The 17,768-nt window shown below is 37.5% G+C and overlaps 1 protein-coding gene across 1 annotated transcript; it reads right to left on the bottom strand.

Annotated features, from left to right (window-relative positions):
* Positions 1-901: 901 nt before the first annotated feature.
* Positions 902-8,918, bottom strand: LOC129260515 (low-density lipoprotein receptor-related protein 3-like). The gene is made up of 5 exons (XM_064099379.1): positions 8,698-8,918; positions 5,473-5,649; positions 4,164-4,358; positions 3,450-3,566; positions 902-2,707 (listed from the first exon to the last, which is right to left on the bottom strand). The coding sequence occupies exons 1-5, from the start codon at positions 8,834-8,836 to the stop codon at positions 2,379-2,381; spliced, it is 957 nt and encodes a 318-aa protein (XP_063955449.1). The 5' UTR covers positions 8,837-8,918; the 3' UTR covers positions 902-2,378.
* Between the last annotated feature and the right edge of the window lie 8,850 nt (positions 8,919-17,768).

Here is a 17,768-nt window from a genome sequence, read left to right as displayed (position 1 = left end):
AATTGTTTTTTTCCGGATCCAGCATTATCCAATGGGGAATCCTTTTTTTTCTTTGCGCCTCAAATAGGAAGCCGCGGCTGCTTTGCTTCCCACCCTACCCTTTCCCTCTCTCTCCTTTGTTTTTGTTTTTCCTCCTCTCCTTCCCCCTCTCGCTCTCGTGTTCCCTCTCTCAGTTCCTTCGCTTATTTATATTCCTATCTCACTCTCTCTGTATCTTTCTGTCCCTTCTTCTGTTCAGCCATTCTTTCCCATTTTATCCCATGCCTTTTTTAAAATTATTATTATCACACTACCTCTTCGGAAGACAAAAACAAAAGAAAAGCAAGGGGCAATTGAGAAGAAATTTATTCAAAAATAATTATATCCATAAATATAAACAAATACATATGTATAAATATTATACATGAAATTGTACCCATGCAGGCAGGGGCGGATCCAGGATTTTCCAAAAGGGGGGCACATTTTTTTCCGAGGAAACATTTGACAAGAAAAAAAAGGTCTTCACTTCAAAAGGGGGGGGGGGGGGCATATTTCTGTTTTAGCGACAATTTTACATTACAATTTTTAATTTTGCTTCTCAAAAAGGGGGGGGGGGGCACGGACCGGCTGTGCCCCCCCCCCCCCCCCCCGGATCCGCTAGTGCATGCAGGCATGGATCCAGGAGAGATAGGCTAGGGAATGCAGGGCCCTGCTTCATAAAGACGTATTATATCAAATGCACAATTTCTATAACAAATTTACTTTCAGCCAATCAGATTGACGGATTTCAGTAGCTTCAAACTGTTATTACAAATTTGTTATTGTAACAGGTTTTATGAAACGGGCTCCTGGATGCGCTCCCTGTGCAACTGTCTTATCTCGAGAAACATACTATTTTCTTTGAGTTGTTTGTTGTTGTTTTAATTATTACATTGCCTTTTTTCTCCCCTTCAAAAAGAAAAACTTTCCTTTTATGCTTTTGTTCTTTTTGACATCCTAAATTCGCCAAGGACTTCTAAACCAAGAAATATTATCTTTTTTGCACGCTTTTCTGGTCACACGTATGTATGTAAGTTAATACCCCCCCCCCTTCCCTCACCACTCGCGCAGTTAGAAATCAAATGGTTCTTAAAGTTTGACCTTTGTTTCATTACAGACAGGGCACATTCATTTCAAGATCAAATATTAAAGTTTACACCTTATGTAAAACAGATATTTATAAAAAGAAGAATGGACGGAATTTCCTTTAGGCACTGTAACAGTACATAACAAATAACGACAAGTAAGATGGTGAAAAACAAAGCCTGCTACATTACATCAAAACGATACTAACACCGAATAATAATTATATATCAAACAAACAAAATAAGCTTCCTTTCTAGATAGAAGAGTTCTTCCATTGGCAAGCATAGTTAATAAACTCGAGTACAATGCTTGCAATAACTTTTACTAAGAGGTGATTGTTTTAAGGATGAAAAAATATATGTGATCAAGTATGGTTTGGAGTGGACCGAAAACAATGATTCTATTTCGGTCAGGATATTCTCCGCTGAGACTATCTGACTCGATGACAGCTCCTCCCTCCATACCGAGAAAAATCAGAAAACCTTAATTTAAAAAAAAATCTCCTCTGTAAAACCAGATTTTCCGTCTAGGTTTGGAGAGACTGAAATGAAAACTGGAGCAAAATAGAGCATCACGTATTCCCACGTTAAATTGTTAGGCAGATCTTTTATCTTGTAATTTCTCATGAAGATGAAATTAAACTTGTATGTACGTTATGAGGAGAATTCCCAATACATGCAATCTGGTTCCGCATGAGACTCGGGGGAAACTGTCAAGCGAGACTGCATTATTTTAATTGGTTTCCGAGGTTGGTTTGCGAGTTTTTTAAGTACAAGGAACTGTTTTGTGCAAGGTGATCAAGTCATCTGGGGAGCATTCCATGAACACTTTTGTCAGACAACTTTTCTTGATTTTGATTGGCTAAGAGTTAGCGTTACTATGGTAACTGTCGGATCATGACTTGTCTGATAGAGCGTCCCACAATTCCTTTCATGAAACGATCCACTGTTTTAAGAGTCATACTGCGCAGGCGCAAACTTTGAGGATCGTTTTCGACCAAAAACTTTCCTTGATTTTGATTGGCTGAGAGATAGCGTTACTATGGTAACTGTCGGATCATGACTTGTCTGATAAGGCGTCCCACAAGTCCTTTCATGAAACGATCCACTGTTTTAAGAGTCATACTGCGCAGGCGCAACCTTCGAGGATCGTTTTCGACCAAAAACTTTCCTTGACTTTGATTGGCTGAGAGGTAGCGTTACTATGGTAACTGTCGGATCATTACTTGTCTGATAGAGCGTCCTACAATTCCTTTCATGAAACGATCCACTGTTTTAAGAGTCATACTGCGCAGGCGCAACCTTTGAGGATCGTTTTCGACCGAAAACCTTCCCGCTCAACCCGATGTCATCAGTATTTAACACATAGCTTTCATCTTCGTCTTGGTCGATGACTTCTGATGCGTCTGCCGGTAACCTTGCGTATGGGTTTCTTTTGACGTCCTTGTCGACTTGATCAACCAGCCTCTTCAAAGTCATTCGTTGTCGTTGATATTGGATGATCTTGAGGATTAGTAGGACGACCATCGCGATGACGAAGATGATGGCGACGCCGATACCGACAATGGCAGCTAAGGGTAGACCTTGAACTTCAGGAGGGGGCGCTGTTACGAAAAAAAAAAAACATCATGAGGTGACGTGGTCGAATGAGAAGTCTGGTTATGGAAGTCCAGGGTTCGTTCCCGGGCACCTCGCTTCTACCCTAGAGTAAGGCATTTCCATTGCTCTTCATCGTACGTCTTACATTCCCGATTATACATGGAATAACTGAAATTGTTTTGGACATTATTATTTTTTACCAATGTAAATATAATAAGCACGTGTTAGATTTATATCGTCCTCCAACTTACTTTTTATTACAGCCCCTATTAGCTTCATCTCTCTCTTTCCTTTCTTTTTTTTAACCTATAAATTGGAAAATCTAAGGGCGACCCGTAACGTCACCCCCTGCCTATTGTGTATCTAAACGCCTTAACCCGGTAATTAATCTTTCTATTGTGCACTTTCTCCACTCCAGGGGTAAAGCATTTTAAAATATTGAATCTGTCTTATATATACAGTTAACTTCGTCACTCCAATCACCACACATATTGATTGTATTACAGGCTTTGTCCAAGCACCGGAAATTGGGAATAATCTTTCTTTTGTGCACCTCCTCCACTCCCGGGGTAAAGCATTTTTAAAACATTGAATCTCACCTGTTACCTTCGTCACTCCAATCATCACGCATATTGATAGAATACAGACCTTGCCTATTGTGTATCTAAGCACCGGTAATTAAAATCTAATTTCTTTTGTGCACTTTCCCCACTCCCGGGGTAATCGTGTTAGAACGTTAAATCTCACCTGTGCAGTTACCTTCGTCACTCCAATCGCCACACATGTTGATTGTATTACAGACCAATGACCGATCGATACAATAGGTGTTGTTACATTCAAACTCTTCATCGCTCAGGCAGGGTGCTGCATTAAAAGTAAAAGGTTGAAAACTGGTTTTTCATCGTCTAAAAACCGTAGCTGCATGTAGGCCTTTATGATAAAATACAACATCCGTTGCAAGACCCGTCTTGTAAAGACCTTTGATCAAAAAGAAATCAATAACGATTTGAATTTTATCTTTAATGTGATCGACTTATCCCTTTACCTTTTTCTTTTTATTTTTCATAACAGTTCTCCCCTGTCTCGGTATACGTAATCCATCCTATTGTGTTTGATGTACTCGCGATTCCAATGCCCACACCAATCCCTCACTCCTGCTCCAAAAACCACATATTCACTGGCGGATCCAGGGGAGGGGGCACCGCCGGCCCGTGCCCCCCACCCTTTGAGAAGCAAACTTAAAATTTGTAATGTAAAAATGAAATATCAATTTTTGGTTAAAGAGCTTCTTTTTTTTTTGCTTGTCAATTTTTTTCGGGGACGAAATATTAATTTTGGGTTGAAAACCTTTTTTTTTTTGGGGGGGGGGGCTTGTCAATTTTTTCCTCGGAAAAATATCCCCCTCCCCCTTTGGAAAATCCTGGATCCGTCCCTGCACATGTTGGAATGTTTGATGTATACCAACTGATACTTGCGTGAAGTAGATTCCGAATCCCAAGGATTGTCCGCCATCATCCGTTTTAAACCTCACGGTGATGTTGCTGCCACTGGAGACGTAATCAGGTAACTGGGTAAAACGTCCGCAGAGCTCAGCGGTAAGCGCTGGATCGTCCACGGTATTACCATCAAACAACCTTAAACTGTCAGGGCATTTACCTGGATACATGAAAGAAACGTTTCAATCAGGGCCTGTGCCTGCAGATCACCTCCAAACATCATACGTTTACTGTCTTTATGTACAGTTTGAAATGAGATGAGGAATTGGCCATGTGTATCTGGACCATGTGGACCGGGGACGTCCCCGGTTGATGGGTAAAATGTCCTCAGAAGTAGGACAGATCAATCGTTTTCGTTAAGTTTTCAGACCCAATGATGATGGTTCTAGTTTCAGAACAGTACTGTATTATAACTGCTCTAGATCGACCGTGGAGCTGTTAATAGCTCCATGAATCGACAAACATTACCCAAGGAAGTGACATATTGAGCGAAATTGAGTTTTTTGTCGCGTATTTTACAGGTTGACTTCTTCTCCCAGCTAGGCAAAAAATAAAAACCAACCAAAAAAAAAAACCGATGGATCTGCTCCTGTTAGAAGACAGGCATTGGAAACCCTTGTTTTAAATGGCATAGGCCTACATAATTATTTTGTTTCATTACAAAATATCGTACTTTTTTCCCCGCTTCCAACATAAAAGTACAGTATAGCTGAAACATATCACTTTGTTCCTCTGAGAACGACGGGGCCATATTATCAGAGATCCTGATCCATTGTCATCTTTTAGGGCTTTGTTCAACATCCTCATTTGCATTTCATCATATAGGCCTAAGTATGTTTTCATATTATGCGATAAATAAAACCAAACCAAACTAAACAAACAACTCGCTCGAGTAATAAAATATTGGAAAATGTCAATTTTATGCCTTTTTATGCGTGGGTAGGCAGCCTATTGTTACGATCATATTCATCAACCGTTCCAATCCTGTCAATCTATCAAGCGCCCTCTCTCGTGTAACATCGTAATCATAATGAGTTAGAGGGCCAGGGGGGCACTCAAATTATATTTTGATTGGGGTGTGCCTCACGAAACCCTGAAATAGGGGTCTAAGGAACTGACCACAAGGGTAAAATATACGGGGTCTAATTGGGAACTAAATATAGGCCTATACCGCGCGGGCGGTGTGAAAAACAGGGTCTACGGAACGGGTCGGGGGGGGGGGGTGGCAGTCAGCCAGGGGCCTTTCCTTCTGCCTCTCTCTCTCTCTGTCTTACCATTAACCCCACTCTCCAGAGTAAACCGATGAAACTGTACCATGATTCGATGGGTAGGTAGAGCAGACAGAGTGACGGTACAGTCGATATTATTTTTATACTTCAGCCCTGCCTCTGCCTCTAGAAGACCCCCAACGCCAGTAGGAATCACAGAGCCACAGTGCGATGTCAAATAAACTGCAACAGAACGAAACAAAATAATATATATATAATGAAGGAATAACAGTAATGTTATATCATCATTGCTAAATTGGGTTACCCTCCGTTTTGTTGATATATCATCATTGCTATCTTTTTACATCTATATTTTGTAGTTGTTTATATGTATAAAATATTTATATGCAAAGGAACTGTTGCTGCGCTAGCGCCATGAGCGTCTCTGGACGATGTGTGCGCTCAGTAAGACATCACTATTATCACTATTATTATTATTATATTATATTCATCATATTGTATGTGTTCATTATTCAATTCCTTTTATATCTGTTCGGAAATAAAAACAAACAAACAAAGCCCGTACTGAACTTGGGTGAGAAGTTCTAAAATCACCATAATCATGATTATGATTTCAAAATTTAAAAAATCAAGTCCCAGCCACTTTCTTTAATACATCCACTAGCGTACCTACGGGGGGGGGGGGGGCAGAGGGGGCAGACTGCCCCCCCCCTGACGAGTCTTGAAGACTTTTTTTTTTTTTTTTTTGCTTGTCAAATTTTTTGGCGGACGAATTTGCCCCCCCCCCCCTGTGGAAAATCCTCGGTACGCCACTGAATACATTTTTTAGTATAAAAGCACTTCACATGCATGACATGCATGGAATGGAACTAACAGAATATATCAAGTGTTTTAAAGTAATTCATTGTGTGAAAAAAATAACATTATTAAGAGAGGTGCTTAATTTGAGGGTCGTGTGGTCAAGCGGTTAGAGAATTGGAATCATCATCATCGTCGTCGTCATCATCATCGTCATCACCATCATCATCCATCATCACCATCATCAACATCATCATCATCATCATCATCACCATCATCATCACCATCATCATCATCATCATCATCATCACCATCATCATCACCATCATCATCATCATCATCATCATCACCATCATCATCTTCAACATCATCATCATCGTCACCACCACCATCATCATCACCATCATTATCACCATCCATTATCATCACCATCATCATTGCCACCTTCATCATCCGCCACCAAAAACAACGAAAGGAGATTGATAGAGAGAACACCTATTCGCAATATACCTAATTGCAGTACAGGTATGTTGAACTGATTTCGTTTTCATTGTGTAAATGTGTAAAGTGATATATGAAATCAATAGATATTAATCAATCGTAAAGTATTGCAGGATTCGCTCGCGGGATATTCAATTTTCCTTGAAAATAATCGATTTTACTATCGACCGATTTAAAGATCTCCGAGATAAAACGTCAAAGAATAGTTGGGACTTAATATGGCTTGCAAATAGCCCTGCAGAATAGGGTGATAATGCGAATATGTCATAAACATTTCCCATGGTTAAAAACAAACATCGCGCTTCGGGTAAGTACAGTATACGAAATGAAAGAAGAACAGAATTTGGCTATAGCCTTCTTCGCAATACTTAGACTAAATAAACACACGTGAGCATGTTATTGGTATATAAATCATTGTGGATACGAAATGTGCAGAATGTTATCCGGTCAATTTATCAAACACAATACACAATTTCTTGGGGTTTGGATACGATAGAATGATTGAATAATATGAATGGAAAACAAGAATTAAGGTTTAACCTAATGTTCTGCAGTGAAAATCTAGAAGAAGACGTTAGACGGCATACAATTTTCATAACTTATTTATTTATCAATTTATTTATTGATTGATTGATTTATTCTTTTATTTATTCATTCTTTCATATATTTAATTAGTTAGTTAATTAATTATTTAGTTTAGTTAGTTAGTTATTTGGTTAGTTAGTATTTATTCATTCACATATTTATATATTCATTCATTTATTTATTTACAAAAATATCTTTATACAGGAAAACAAATGATTTTCAACATGCACTTGTTGATATAAAAATATATTTGAAATACATGTACAGCAACTTAATTTCAAATACAATCTCCAAAAATAGTAAACATTCACATAATTTAAGCTATAAGCTATACATGATAAAGCTATAAGCTATTTTGATGATACATATTATGTATCTTTAAAATAGGTCATTGAATCATTTTCATTGAAGTTAAGTAGAAAATCAGTCAAATAATGACGTCATTGAGTATAAAATTTAGTAATATTCAACTGCAGTAAAGTAGAAAATAATTGATATACGTATCACTGAGTACAACATATTGAATGAATACATACTGGAACATAAATCAGATTTATAAGAATGTATTAAATTGAACAAAAAATAAACGAAGATAAGTATTAACAAACAAGATAATAATTGAAAAGGGGGTATTCATCGACACAATATAATAACCTAAATGGAGTGTGTTTCCTCGTTATAAAAAGGACAACAACCTTCGCATAAAGGGTCGATACCCCCCCCCCCCCCCCCCCACCAATCTCCCTGTCTCCTCCTCCTGACTAGGCCAATATATACGCTTATACACCAATGACCCACGTTCCAGAAAGTTTCTTGGGGTTTTTGTGCATTTTATACAATCAATACATGCACAGGTTGCAATGTTTCATTAAAACTGACTAATGCTAAATATAATAATTAAGAATAATCAGAAGTATATCTAAGTTATTGTGGGTTCAAACAACAAGATGTGGATCGAAAAAAAAAATGGTTTGCCTGATTTTATGGGAGTCGTCTCGTATCTCTCGAGCATTTAACGTGCTTGTGTAGCCCAAAACTATGGAATAGCTTATCCCCTAGTAGCCATGCAGGAAAGCACCATCCGTAAGCAACTTCACTGATCAAAACTCAAAACAAATTTATTTTAGAATTTTAGTTGTATAGCGCAGTAGAAAATAGGCCCTATACTTATGAAGTGAATAGTTTATGGGCTTTATAAATATATATGATATTAGTATTATTATTAACTCTGTTCTTAGAGTATCATATGAATATGAATGAAAAAAAATTATTATTCCCTTCGTTTAGATGAAATCGGCGATAAGTCGCGCATATCCAAGTGTCTGATTATCATATATTTCAACGACGGAATGAACTATATACCTTGATAATGATTTATGGACTCACCTACTTTGATCCCTGCAGAGAATCCAGAATAAGTGAGAAGAAGTGTTATTGTAAGCAACACAGACAAGGGTTCTATGGGAGACATCACTGACCTCCGGGCATTCTTGGTTACTAGGGACGCCATGTTGATTTCCGACATCCACACAATTCATGCGCTACTCGTTCATGTCCGCTAACATAAATCCCGTAGGGTTTATTTGTAGCTATATAGCCTCGAACTCGAGAGTTGTAGTTTAGAAGAGTTCGTACTTTGACCTTTGCTGGGAGACCTTCTTTGAGTGGTATAGCCCGATCAAGTTCCTGATTGTTTTGTCATTTATCATGAAGACCGTCTTTCAATGTTTGCTCTACGACTTGGACTTTGCTCGCGCTCGGATTGTTATTTGCCGAGGAAACGTGGTCATCGATCTCCGATGGGAAGGCATCCCCGTGATAAGTAGAATTCTAAGTCGGAAATGAGATGGGGCCGCAGAAAAATTACGCCAGTGATCACGATGACGACTGAAGTTCAGGGACGTCACCCCCAAGAAGCGGGGGTGACTCCTCGATGATATATCACATTCTCCTTAACATGCTCTTCTCGGGTCTTCTACTCTTCTTTCAAAAAGTGATCGGCATACTTGGTTAATTCAAGATGCAAATTCAAAGTTCAACCCCAGAAAATGATTAGATGCAGTCAAATGATAATAACAATTTACATTACAGATTTAAATGGTAAATTGCCAATTCGTCCACTGCCAACTCGTCCACTCACCACATGGTCTACCTTCGATAGTCTAATGCCATTCCGTCCATCAACATTTTTTTAATATTAGTAATTGCTATATATGGTTAAGAGGATAATCCCAACTACACTTATATTGCTATTGTGCATTATATTCCGGGGGGGGGGGTCTGGGGCTTACTAGAGATGGGCAAGCAATTTTACATAATATGACAAGCAAAACAAAAAGTTATCGTCACGGCGTCACCCGTGTGGAGCATTTTCCCGTCCAAATTTGACAAGCAAAGTAAATGCAATTAAAGGCTCACCATCTTTGATACTGGCTAACAAAACAATATTAAACAGCAATTATGTATTTTTTAATTCATACTGATTCAGTTAACATGCAGCACATAGCTAAAGCCTCATAAAGTAATCGCTACCATTATCAGCCCTATAGCTTCATGATCAGCCAATGACATTGCATTCCGAGACACCGCTTGAATCCACAATCCTGATTGGTTAAAATCAGTCATGACATTATTACCATGGTAACGAACATTCACCTCATATAGGCTGCACATGAGATAAATGAGTTCCGAATGTTCCTCTGATTCAAAGATCTTAAATGATCTCTGTATTAATCCATCTTCTTTGGGGTTTATCAAACTGTCTTTCCAAATCTAGCAAATATTTTCTATATGAGGATGGGGCTCGGTTCATATGGTACCATCAAAGTTATAATAATAATAATAATGATAATCCGCTTTTGTATAGCGCTTAATACATTGGAACGACGTGTCTAAGGGCTTTACAGATATATTATTACCCCGGTCATCGGATTCAATCAGTCATTCCCGCACACAATGTGTGCACATCCTCCACTCCCTGGGGAGTATTCCAGCCAGTCGCCGGTGAGGCGCACACAGAGCTGGACAAGCTACAATGACTTTCACATCCTACCGGGTACCCATTTAGCACCTGGGTCGAGAGTGGCAAAGTGTGGATTAACGCCTAATTACCAAAGGACGCTAGACCGTGGTGGGATTCAAACACACGACCCTCTGTTAACAAGGCGAGGGTCAGAACCACTACACCACGGCTCCTCCACAAAGTCCAAAATCATCACATCGGCATGCTCTATAGCAAAAGTATAACCTTAAAAAGAAACATGAATGTTGTTGTGGTGGTAATTTTGGTGTTCCTGGAGGTGGTAGTGCTGCTGAGAAATAGTGTGTGAAAAATTGAGGAGACATGCAAGATAAGACAAAATAGGATGAAAATGATAATGATTGTAGTGATGATGGTGGTGGTGATGGTGGTGGTGGTGGTGGTGGTGGTGATGATGAGGATGATGAGGATGATGATGATGTTGGTGATGATTATGTGTTGACAGTAGTGAAGGTGAGTGATAATGAAGGTTGTGGGGGTGATGGAGATGATGGTGATGATGGTGGTGGTGGTGGTAAGGAGGAGGAGAGGGAAGGAGGAGGAGAAGGATGATGGTGATGATGACGATGATGAATTGATGATGATGGTTATTGTGGTCATGTTGGTGGCAGTGGTAATAGTGATGACGACGACAATAATGGTGATGATGACGATGATGTTGACGTAGGATTTCGTGATGATTAATCAGAAAACGGGAAAGCAAATACGTGATATCCAAACGGTCTTACAGGGCGAAACGAAACAAATGAAATTATTTGGCTGATCAATTTTTCAGGCTGTCGCTATAACTCATAACATATCTTGTCACGTTTTGACCCTAGTCTGGTAACAAGTGATTCATGAACCATTTACACAAATAAGAACGGTCCCGGAATTGAATAAGTCAATGTCTTCCCTCATCTGTGTTCCAATATTGACCCCAAGAGTGACATTATACATGATGGTTTAACTCCGAACCACGTTGGTTCTTCAGAGAACAAATTGTTTTCTGATTTTATTGGGTTTTTTTATTTAAAAACCTCATACGTGTCATTCTATACTTGTTGCACGAATTAATTTATTGTTTCGCGCACATGTAGGTGTTAAGTATTATAAGCATTAAAACATCATTCATTATTGGGATCTACATCTACGAGAACAATATTAATAACTTTAACGATCTAGATTGATTCAGTGTGAATCATTAGATCAATATTACTGTATATAATGCAATTATTCTGAATTATGATCAGGTAATATTTGTACATCAATTAAACATTACATTGTCCAGTTCACCTATGAATAGGCAATTAGAATGCTACGTTGTATTATTATCATACTCTTTGGATAGGGAAATGTTCCTTGCAATAGTTACATGAGCCTAAATTAGAGAGAGAGAGGGGGGGGGGACAAAAAGTTTGCGATTGTTAAATATTATGTATAGGCCTATCTGCATTTACTTTCCTACCCCCTTCTATTCAGTCACTCAGTATGAAACAAAATGTCTATATTTCAGAAATATCGAGCGAATATGCCCACAAATTCCTTAATTAGTGTCTAATATTCGATTCTTTCCGTTAAAAAAAAAATGGGCAGATATTGAGAGAAATCGCTGGAATCAATTATGTCAAATAAGTCAAATAGTAAAAACAATGCATTAACAAACTATACGTTTTCATTTCATTCATTCATCGTAAACAGGTAAATAACTATATTAAAAAATTACCGTAATATACCTAACTTTCATATAAAGCAGTACATTAAAGTTCAATATCAAGGGACTTTTATATATGAATAAGATAATGTTGAAAATAGAGGGGAATGCCCATGGAGAATTTCGAACTCTATTTGTACTCCAGTTCTGCCCCCCCCCCCAGCATTCTCTATCCATGAGAGAATTATGTAAATATTTTCATGTCATCTAAAATTGCTTTCAGTATTTCCCCCACGAGATATATGGAGCGGATGCGGTGTCATTCTGCACGTAAGCCTCTCCGATATCCTGGTCATTGAACATTTTTTGCTCCCAGGTAGCCCCGTTCAGATACCTTGGCCCGTGTTCTTTAAATTGAACTCTGGTTTAAAGTTGTGGTTTAACTATGGATAGCCAATTGGGGCACAAATCCCTGACAGTACAAATCCAATTTATTAGCTCATTTGACACTTAATTAAATCATTCAGAAATGTCTGGGAATGATAACTGAAGTATTTTTCTTCATTATGAAAGCAAAAGGAAACAAAATAGTAAACATAAGAAATATACAATATAAACAGAATTTTTTATTTTTTGGCTCCCCATAATTTTAGAACAGAGTTAGACTGTGGTCTAAGCTAAACTTGACTTCAGAATACGGGCCCTTGAATTTAGATGAAAATAGCTAGCTCAAAAGCATGCAATTCACTCTGAGATATTAAGTTACGCTTTGCATTCTGGAATGTATCATTTGCATTATTGTGGAGATAATTGCCGAGCTGGCATTCGAACTAAATACCTCACAATTATGAGTCCAATGCTCTAAAGACGATACCACTTGACCCTCCGTTATGATATTTTCGTTTTCTCAGTATTTAGGTAATAAATAAAATACCATTCTACTTCAGATTATGCGTGAGTTCAAACATTGTGGATCGAAACATGAATTGATGATTATTCAAACTACATTAAACGTCACATAGAAACAAAAGTTTCAATTTTTATTACTTTTTTATCACCTACATATTCGACTGCCATCATTATATATAGTAAATGTCTTCATTCCGATTTCGTCCCTCATAATGAATCGAGTTTTTTTTTGTGTTTTTTTCTTCATTTTCATTCCATTAATATACCGGTATAGGACATTACATATTAGTAGATGATGTTGAAAATTTATTTCTTTTGCAATTAGTATCTTGATTATATTCATTTCGTCGTGAGAGGGAGCACATCAATTTCCCTACACCTTTAATGAGGGAATGTAAGTGAAACAATTATGTAGTCAATAGTAGCTCAGACAATTACAATATTGATTCTATAATAGGAGAGATATTAGTGCAAGATCAGTGATTATATTTCTAGATATTAAAATTGTCAATTTATGGCCAAAATTACGTCCCAAGTTCTGCATCTCTATGTCCAAAACAAAGGCGGTGAATTGTTAGAATCATTATGATTCAGTTTATATTGGATGTGAATATTGCATTTTTAATTGGATCGAATTTTTTAAATGCATTCAGTTGTGCTTCATTGTTTGTATTTCAATAATTTGTATATATTATTGTACTCGTGTCCATTTCTAATTTCAATTCGGTAAATTATTAGGACAGAAAAAAATCAACCACGAGACTAATTCCTCTCCCTCAAAGATTCCATAAATACACCTTTGAGCTTACATTTAGGATATGAAATGGTCTACTTAATAAAAAAATAATGTAACTTTATATTCTTCTTGACCTTGATATATTTGTTCTTTCTACTGTCAGAATTGTTTCGATGAAAATAGGAGGAATTATTCAAGCACGTGGTGAGAAAATCCCTTTTATTCACGTGGGATGCTGAGAAAAAAATCTGAAAGGTTAGATAGTTCGCAAGCCAGTGTCACCGAAATCATCCATTTCCTAATAGAAATTGACACTAAAAACCCTATTAAGATTTAAATGCTTGTTCCGCTGTCATTAATCGCAAAGATGTCAATTCGTTTGCTCAAGAATTCTGTAATTGAATAAAAATTATTTTTTCCCGCCGCTGATGGCTAGGGGCTACTGCTCCTCTGGATTCACATTAATATTATTATTATTATCATTATTATTATCATTATTATCATTATTATTATTATTGTTACTCTTATTATTATTATCATTATTAGTTGATTTATCCATTTATTTATAAATGTACATATTTATATACAAAAGTGTAATTAATGGTTGAATTAAACCTTTCGACTGAATTCTTCAACGTCATATTTTTCAACGAATTTTCTGTAATGTCGAATGGATTGGAATTTTTACACCAAATCTGTTAAAAAATTGATTAATCCAAATAGAAATTTTCGATTTTTGTTTAGCATTTTCCTCTCGCAAGTATTCAATAAAAAAAAATAGTCCACTGTTTCAATACTCAGCCCCTCAAAATGTTCGCCTCGTTGTGTCATTGCCATTGCAATAAGATATATACCATATACCATAATTAATTTTTGTCGTTAAAGGTCTGATTTCTATTCATTTAATTATAAACCTTATATTTCGCGTGCATACAGTTTGAACTGTTTTTTTTTTTCCTTTTTTTTTGCCACGTTCTCTTCGTGAGATTAATGTCTTTTATTTTAAGCCGGTGTTTTCATTGATTTCGTTTTTATTTGATTTTTAGAAAGGCCTCAACAATAATAATGTTTTGAAAATGATGAGGTTCCCATCTTCATATACTTTGTTATGTACGTATCCCGGTATGTATGCATATGTTTGTGGGTTTTTTTTAAGTTCATATGAATTTGAGTTGAATTGAAAATTAAACGTCAAAGATTATGATGTTACTTTCTGACTTTAAAAAATGCATTTCATTTCTGAAATGAAATGCATTTTTTAAGTCAGAACGTAACATCTCCAGCTTTGGAATTGAATATCCTCTTCATCTACCTATTTTATTCTTTCACATCATATTTTTTCAATATTGCCTACCTTTGCACACCCGTCTCCTCCCTCCCCCTTCTCTCCCCCTCTCTGCCAACTCCAAACGTCGTCAATATACATCCACATCTACATGTTTTTTTAAATACCCTGTATTGTTCTTTTTATTCGATTCTGTATTTTATCTTTTCCTTGATCTATCAATAGATTTTGTTTCAATCATTCATTCACTACCTTAGAAATTGCTAATAGTGACCGTCACAACATAACACTTTGATGTAAGCAACGTAACCCCACCCCCACACAGAAACACATACGTTTACCCACCCAAACACACACACTCACTCACCCACACACACACCATCTGACTTTGTGGACGGTTTTCCTCGAAGCCTTTTAAACCTGACACGAGTTTCACAACATGTTGTTGCTTGTGAAATCTTGAAAGAGACATATCCATCATTCCAACTTGTGAAACCATAGCAACCTTTCGTGGATCATGTCCAAAACATAATCGAGGTTATCAGATAAAAAAAGATGAAGGAAAAAACATAAAGAAGCAAAAAATCGCAATCGACAAAAAAAATATAAGGACATTTTGGCAATCCCTTCGCAGACGCTTTCTATAACGCTGGTAATCTTTTGTCATAAGCCCATCCATAACAAAGCAGTCTTTGTCGAAAATCGGTGAGTCAAAACAGCGGGGTCTTCCTGGAACAAGTGGAATGCCTCTGGCCGTCTCACCTGCATCACGCGATTCAATATAGCAGCAGTGCTGATTTTGAAAACTACTATAACTCGCACAAGATGTTCAGTGATACTTGGTTACTCTTATTTCCACGTTTTATGAACTAGACCAATACACTTATAGAGATATGATGGCAATTCAACAAATACCCCCAACGTGGCCAAAGTTCTTTGACCTTACATGACCTTTGACCTTGATCATGTGACCTGAAACTCGCACAGGATGTTCAGTGATACTTGATTACTATTATGTCCAAGTTTTATGAACTAGACCAACACACTTTCAAATTTATGGCTGTAATTCAACAAATACCCCAATTTGACCAAAGTTCATTGACCCTAAATGACCTTTGACCTTGATCATGTGACCTGAAACTTGCACAGGATGTTCAGTAATACTTGATTACTATTATGTCCAAGTTTCATGAATCAGATCCATAAACTTTCAAAGTTATGATGGTAATTCAACAAATACCCCAATTCGGCCAAAGTTCATTGACCCTAAATGACCTTTGACCTTGGTCATGTGACGTGAAACTCATGCAGGATGTTCAGTGATACTTGATTAACCTTATGTATAAGTTTCATGAACTAGGTCCATATATTTTCTAAGTTATGATGACATTTCAAAAACTTAACCTTAGGTTAAGATTTTGATGTTGATTCCCCCAACATGGTCTAAGTTCATTGACCCTAAATGACCTTTGACCTTGGTCATGTGACATGAAACTCAGGCAGGATGTTCAGTAATACTTGATTAACCTTATGGCCAAGTTTCATGAACTAGGTCCATATACTTTCTAAGTTATGCTGTCATTTCAAAAACTTAACCTCAGGTTAAGATTTGGTGTTGACGCCGCCGCCGCCGTCGCCGCCGCCGTCGCCGTCGCCGCCGCCGCCGCCGTCGCCGTCGCCGTCGCCGCCGCCGTCGGAAAAGCGGCGCCTATAGTCTCACTCTGCTATGCAGGTGAGACAAAAACGACATAATCATTTTCACTTCTTCGTCCGGTCCGACTCTTAAGCATGTTAAGAGGATGTGTTATTCCGGTCCACTAACTTTCGACAATAACCTCGAATCTGTCCACTGTGATTTGACATTTTCAGTAGATTATCAACGTTCCAAAAAGCGTCTGCGAAGTGGGATGCTAAATTACGCTAATAACAAGGGTTTCAATACCAATTATGTACTACTGTTCATTCTGTCAAAAAAAACTTTTATAAGATTGTCAAAATTAATACAAATCTATCAACTTGTTCGCGTTATTCCCATTTGTAATTTCAATTCCCTTAAGATTTGATATGTAGTTATCGTAATTACCTATTCGAGAATAGATGTTAGCCCTCAAGGCGGCTCCAGTGCAATTTATTGATACGGGATGGGGGCCAACTACGAACGGCGCCATGGAACCTAGTGGTGACGTCATGTTTTCTCAATTAAATGTCAGGGGTTGTACACTCTAAAATGCACAGTCAAAATGACTAGTTAATAGGGTCAGCTGGGTGACCGTGCAACTCTTATTCTAGATAGTCATATTTGACTATTTCCTAGTCATAAAACAGAGTTATTTCTAATTAGAATATATGTCAGAAATGTGACTAGCATATCGGTTGCACCCAGCTGACTACTTGTCTAGTCAATTTGACTGATTTGTTTCAAGAGTGTATTAAGTATCTGACACATCACGACCCACATTTCTCCCATTCATTCTCCTTAATATCCCCCCTCATTTTCTCTCCGCGTTCTTCCTTTTTTTTCTACTATCGAAAAAATCATGAGTTTTTGTTTATTTGCCAGTGTTTTATGGCAAAAGTTTTATGCAACAGGCCCCTTAGATTCTTTTTTTTTTAATTTCAAAAATATATCATTCACGTCACCACCTGTAGCATGGTTGGACCTAATTTAATCCATGTTGTGATTTTTTTTTTAAAGATTTTTTTACTTAAAAAATAATAGATTTGTACGCATTCAGCATTAATTGACTCATTCTTAGATTAATTACTATTTAATTAAGGGAAAGTGAAGTTCTGGGAAATCTTACAGTATATAGGGTGATGTACAAATTGTCGGGGCACACCCCCCCCCCACCAT

This window comes from Lytechinus pictus, chromosome 5 (genome assembly GCF_037042905.1).
Source record: "Lytechinus pictus isolate F3 Inbred chromosome 5, Lp3.0, whole genome shotgun sequence".
Lineage (NCBI taxonomy): Eukaryota > Metazoa > Echinodermata > Echinoidea > Temnopleuroida > Toxopneustidae > Lytechinus > Lytechinus pictus.
The sequence above is the reverse complement of the archived record's forward strand: the minus strand, read 5'-3'. Positions and strand labels throughout refer to the sequence as shown.

Excerpts from the sequence above, each read along its gene's own strand:
- LOC129260515 (XM_064099379.1), bottom strand. The coding sequence starts at position 8,836 with ATGTCGGAAATCAACATGGCGTCCCTAGTAACCAAGAATGCCCGGAGG. Across the intron at positions 5,650-8,697 it reads CTCTGCAGGGATCAAAGTAG|TTTATTTGACATCGCACTGT; the intron begins GTGAGTCCATAA and ends GTTCTGTTGCAG. Across the intron at positions 3,567-4,163 it reads CTTCACGCAAGTATCAGTTG|CACCCTGCCTGAGCGATGAA; the intron begins GTATACATCAAA and ends CTTTTAATGCAG.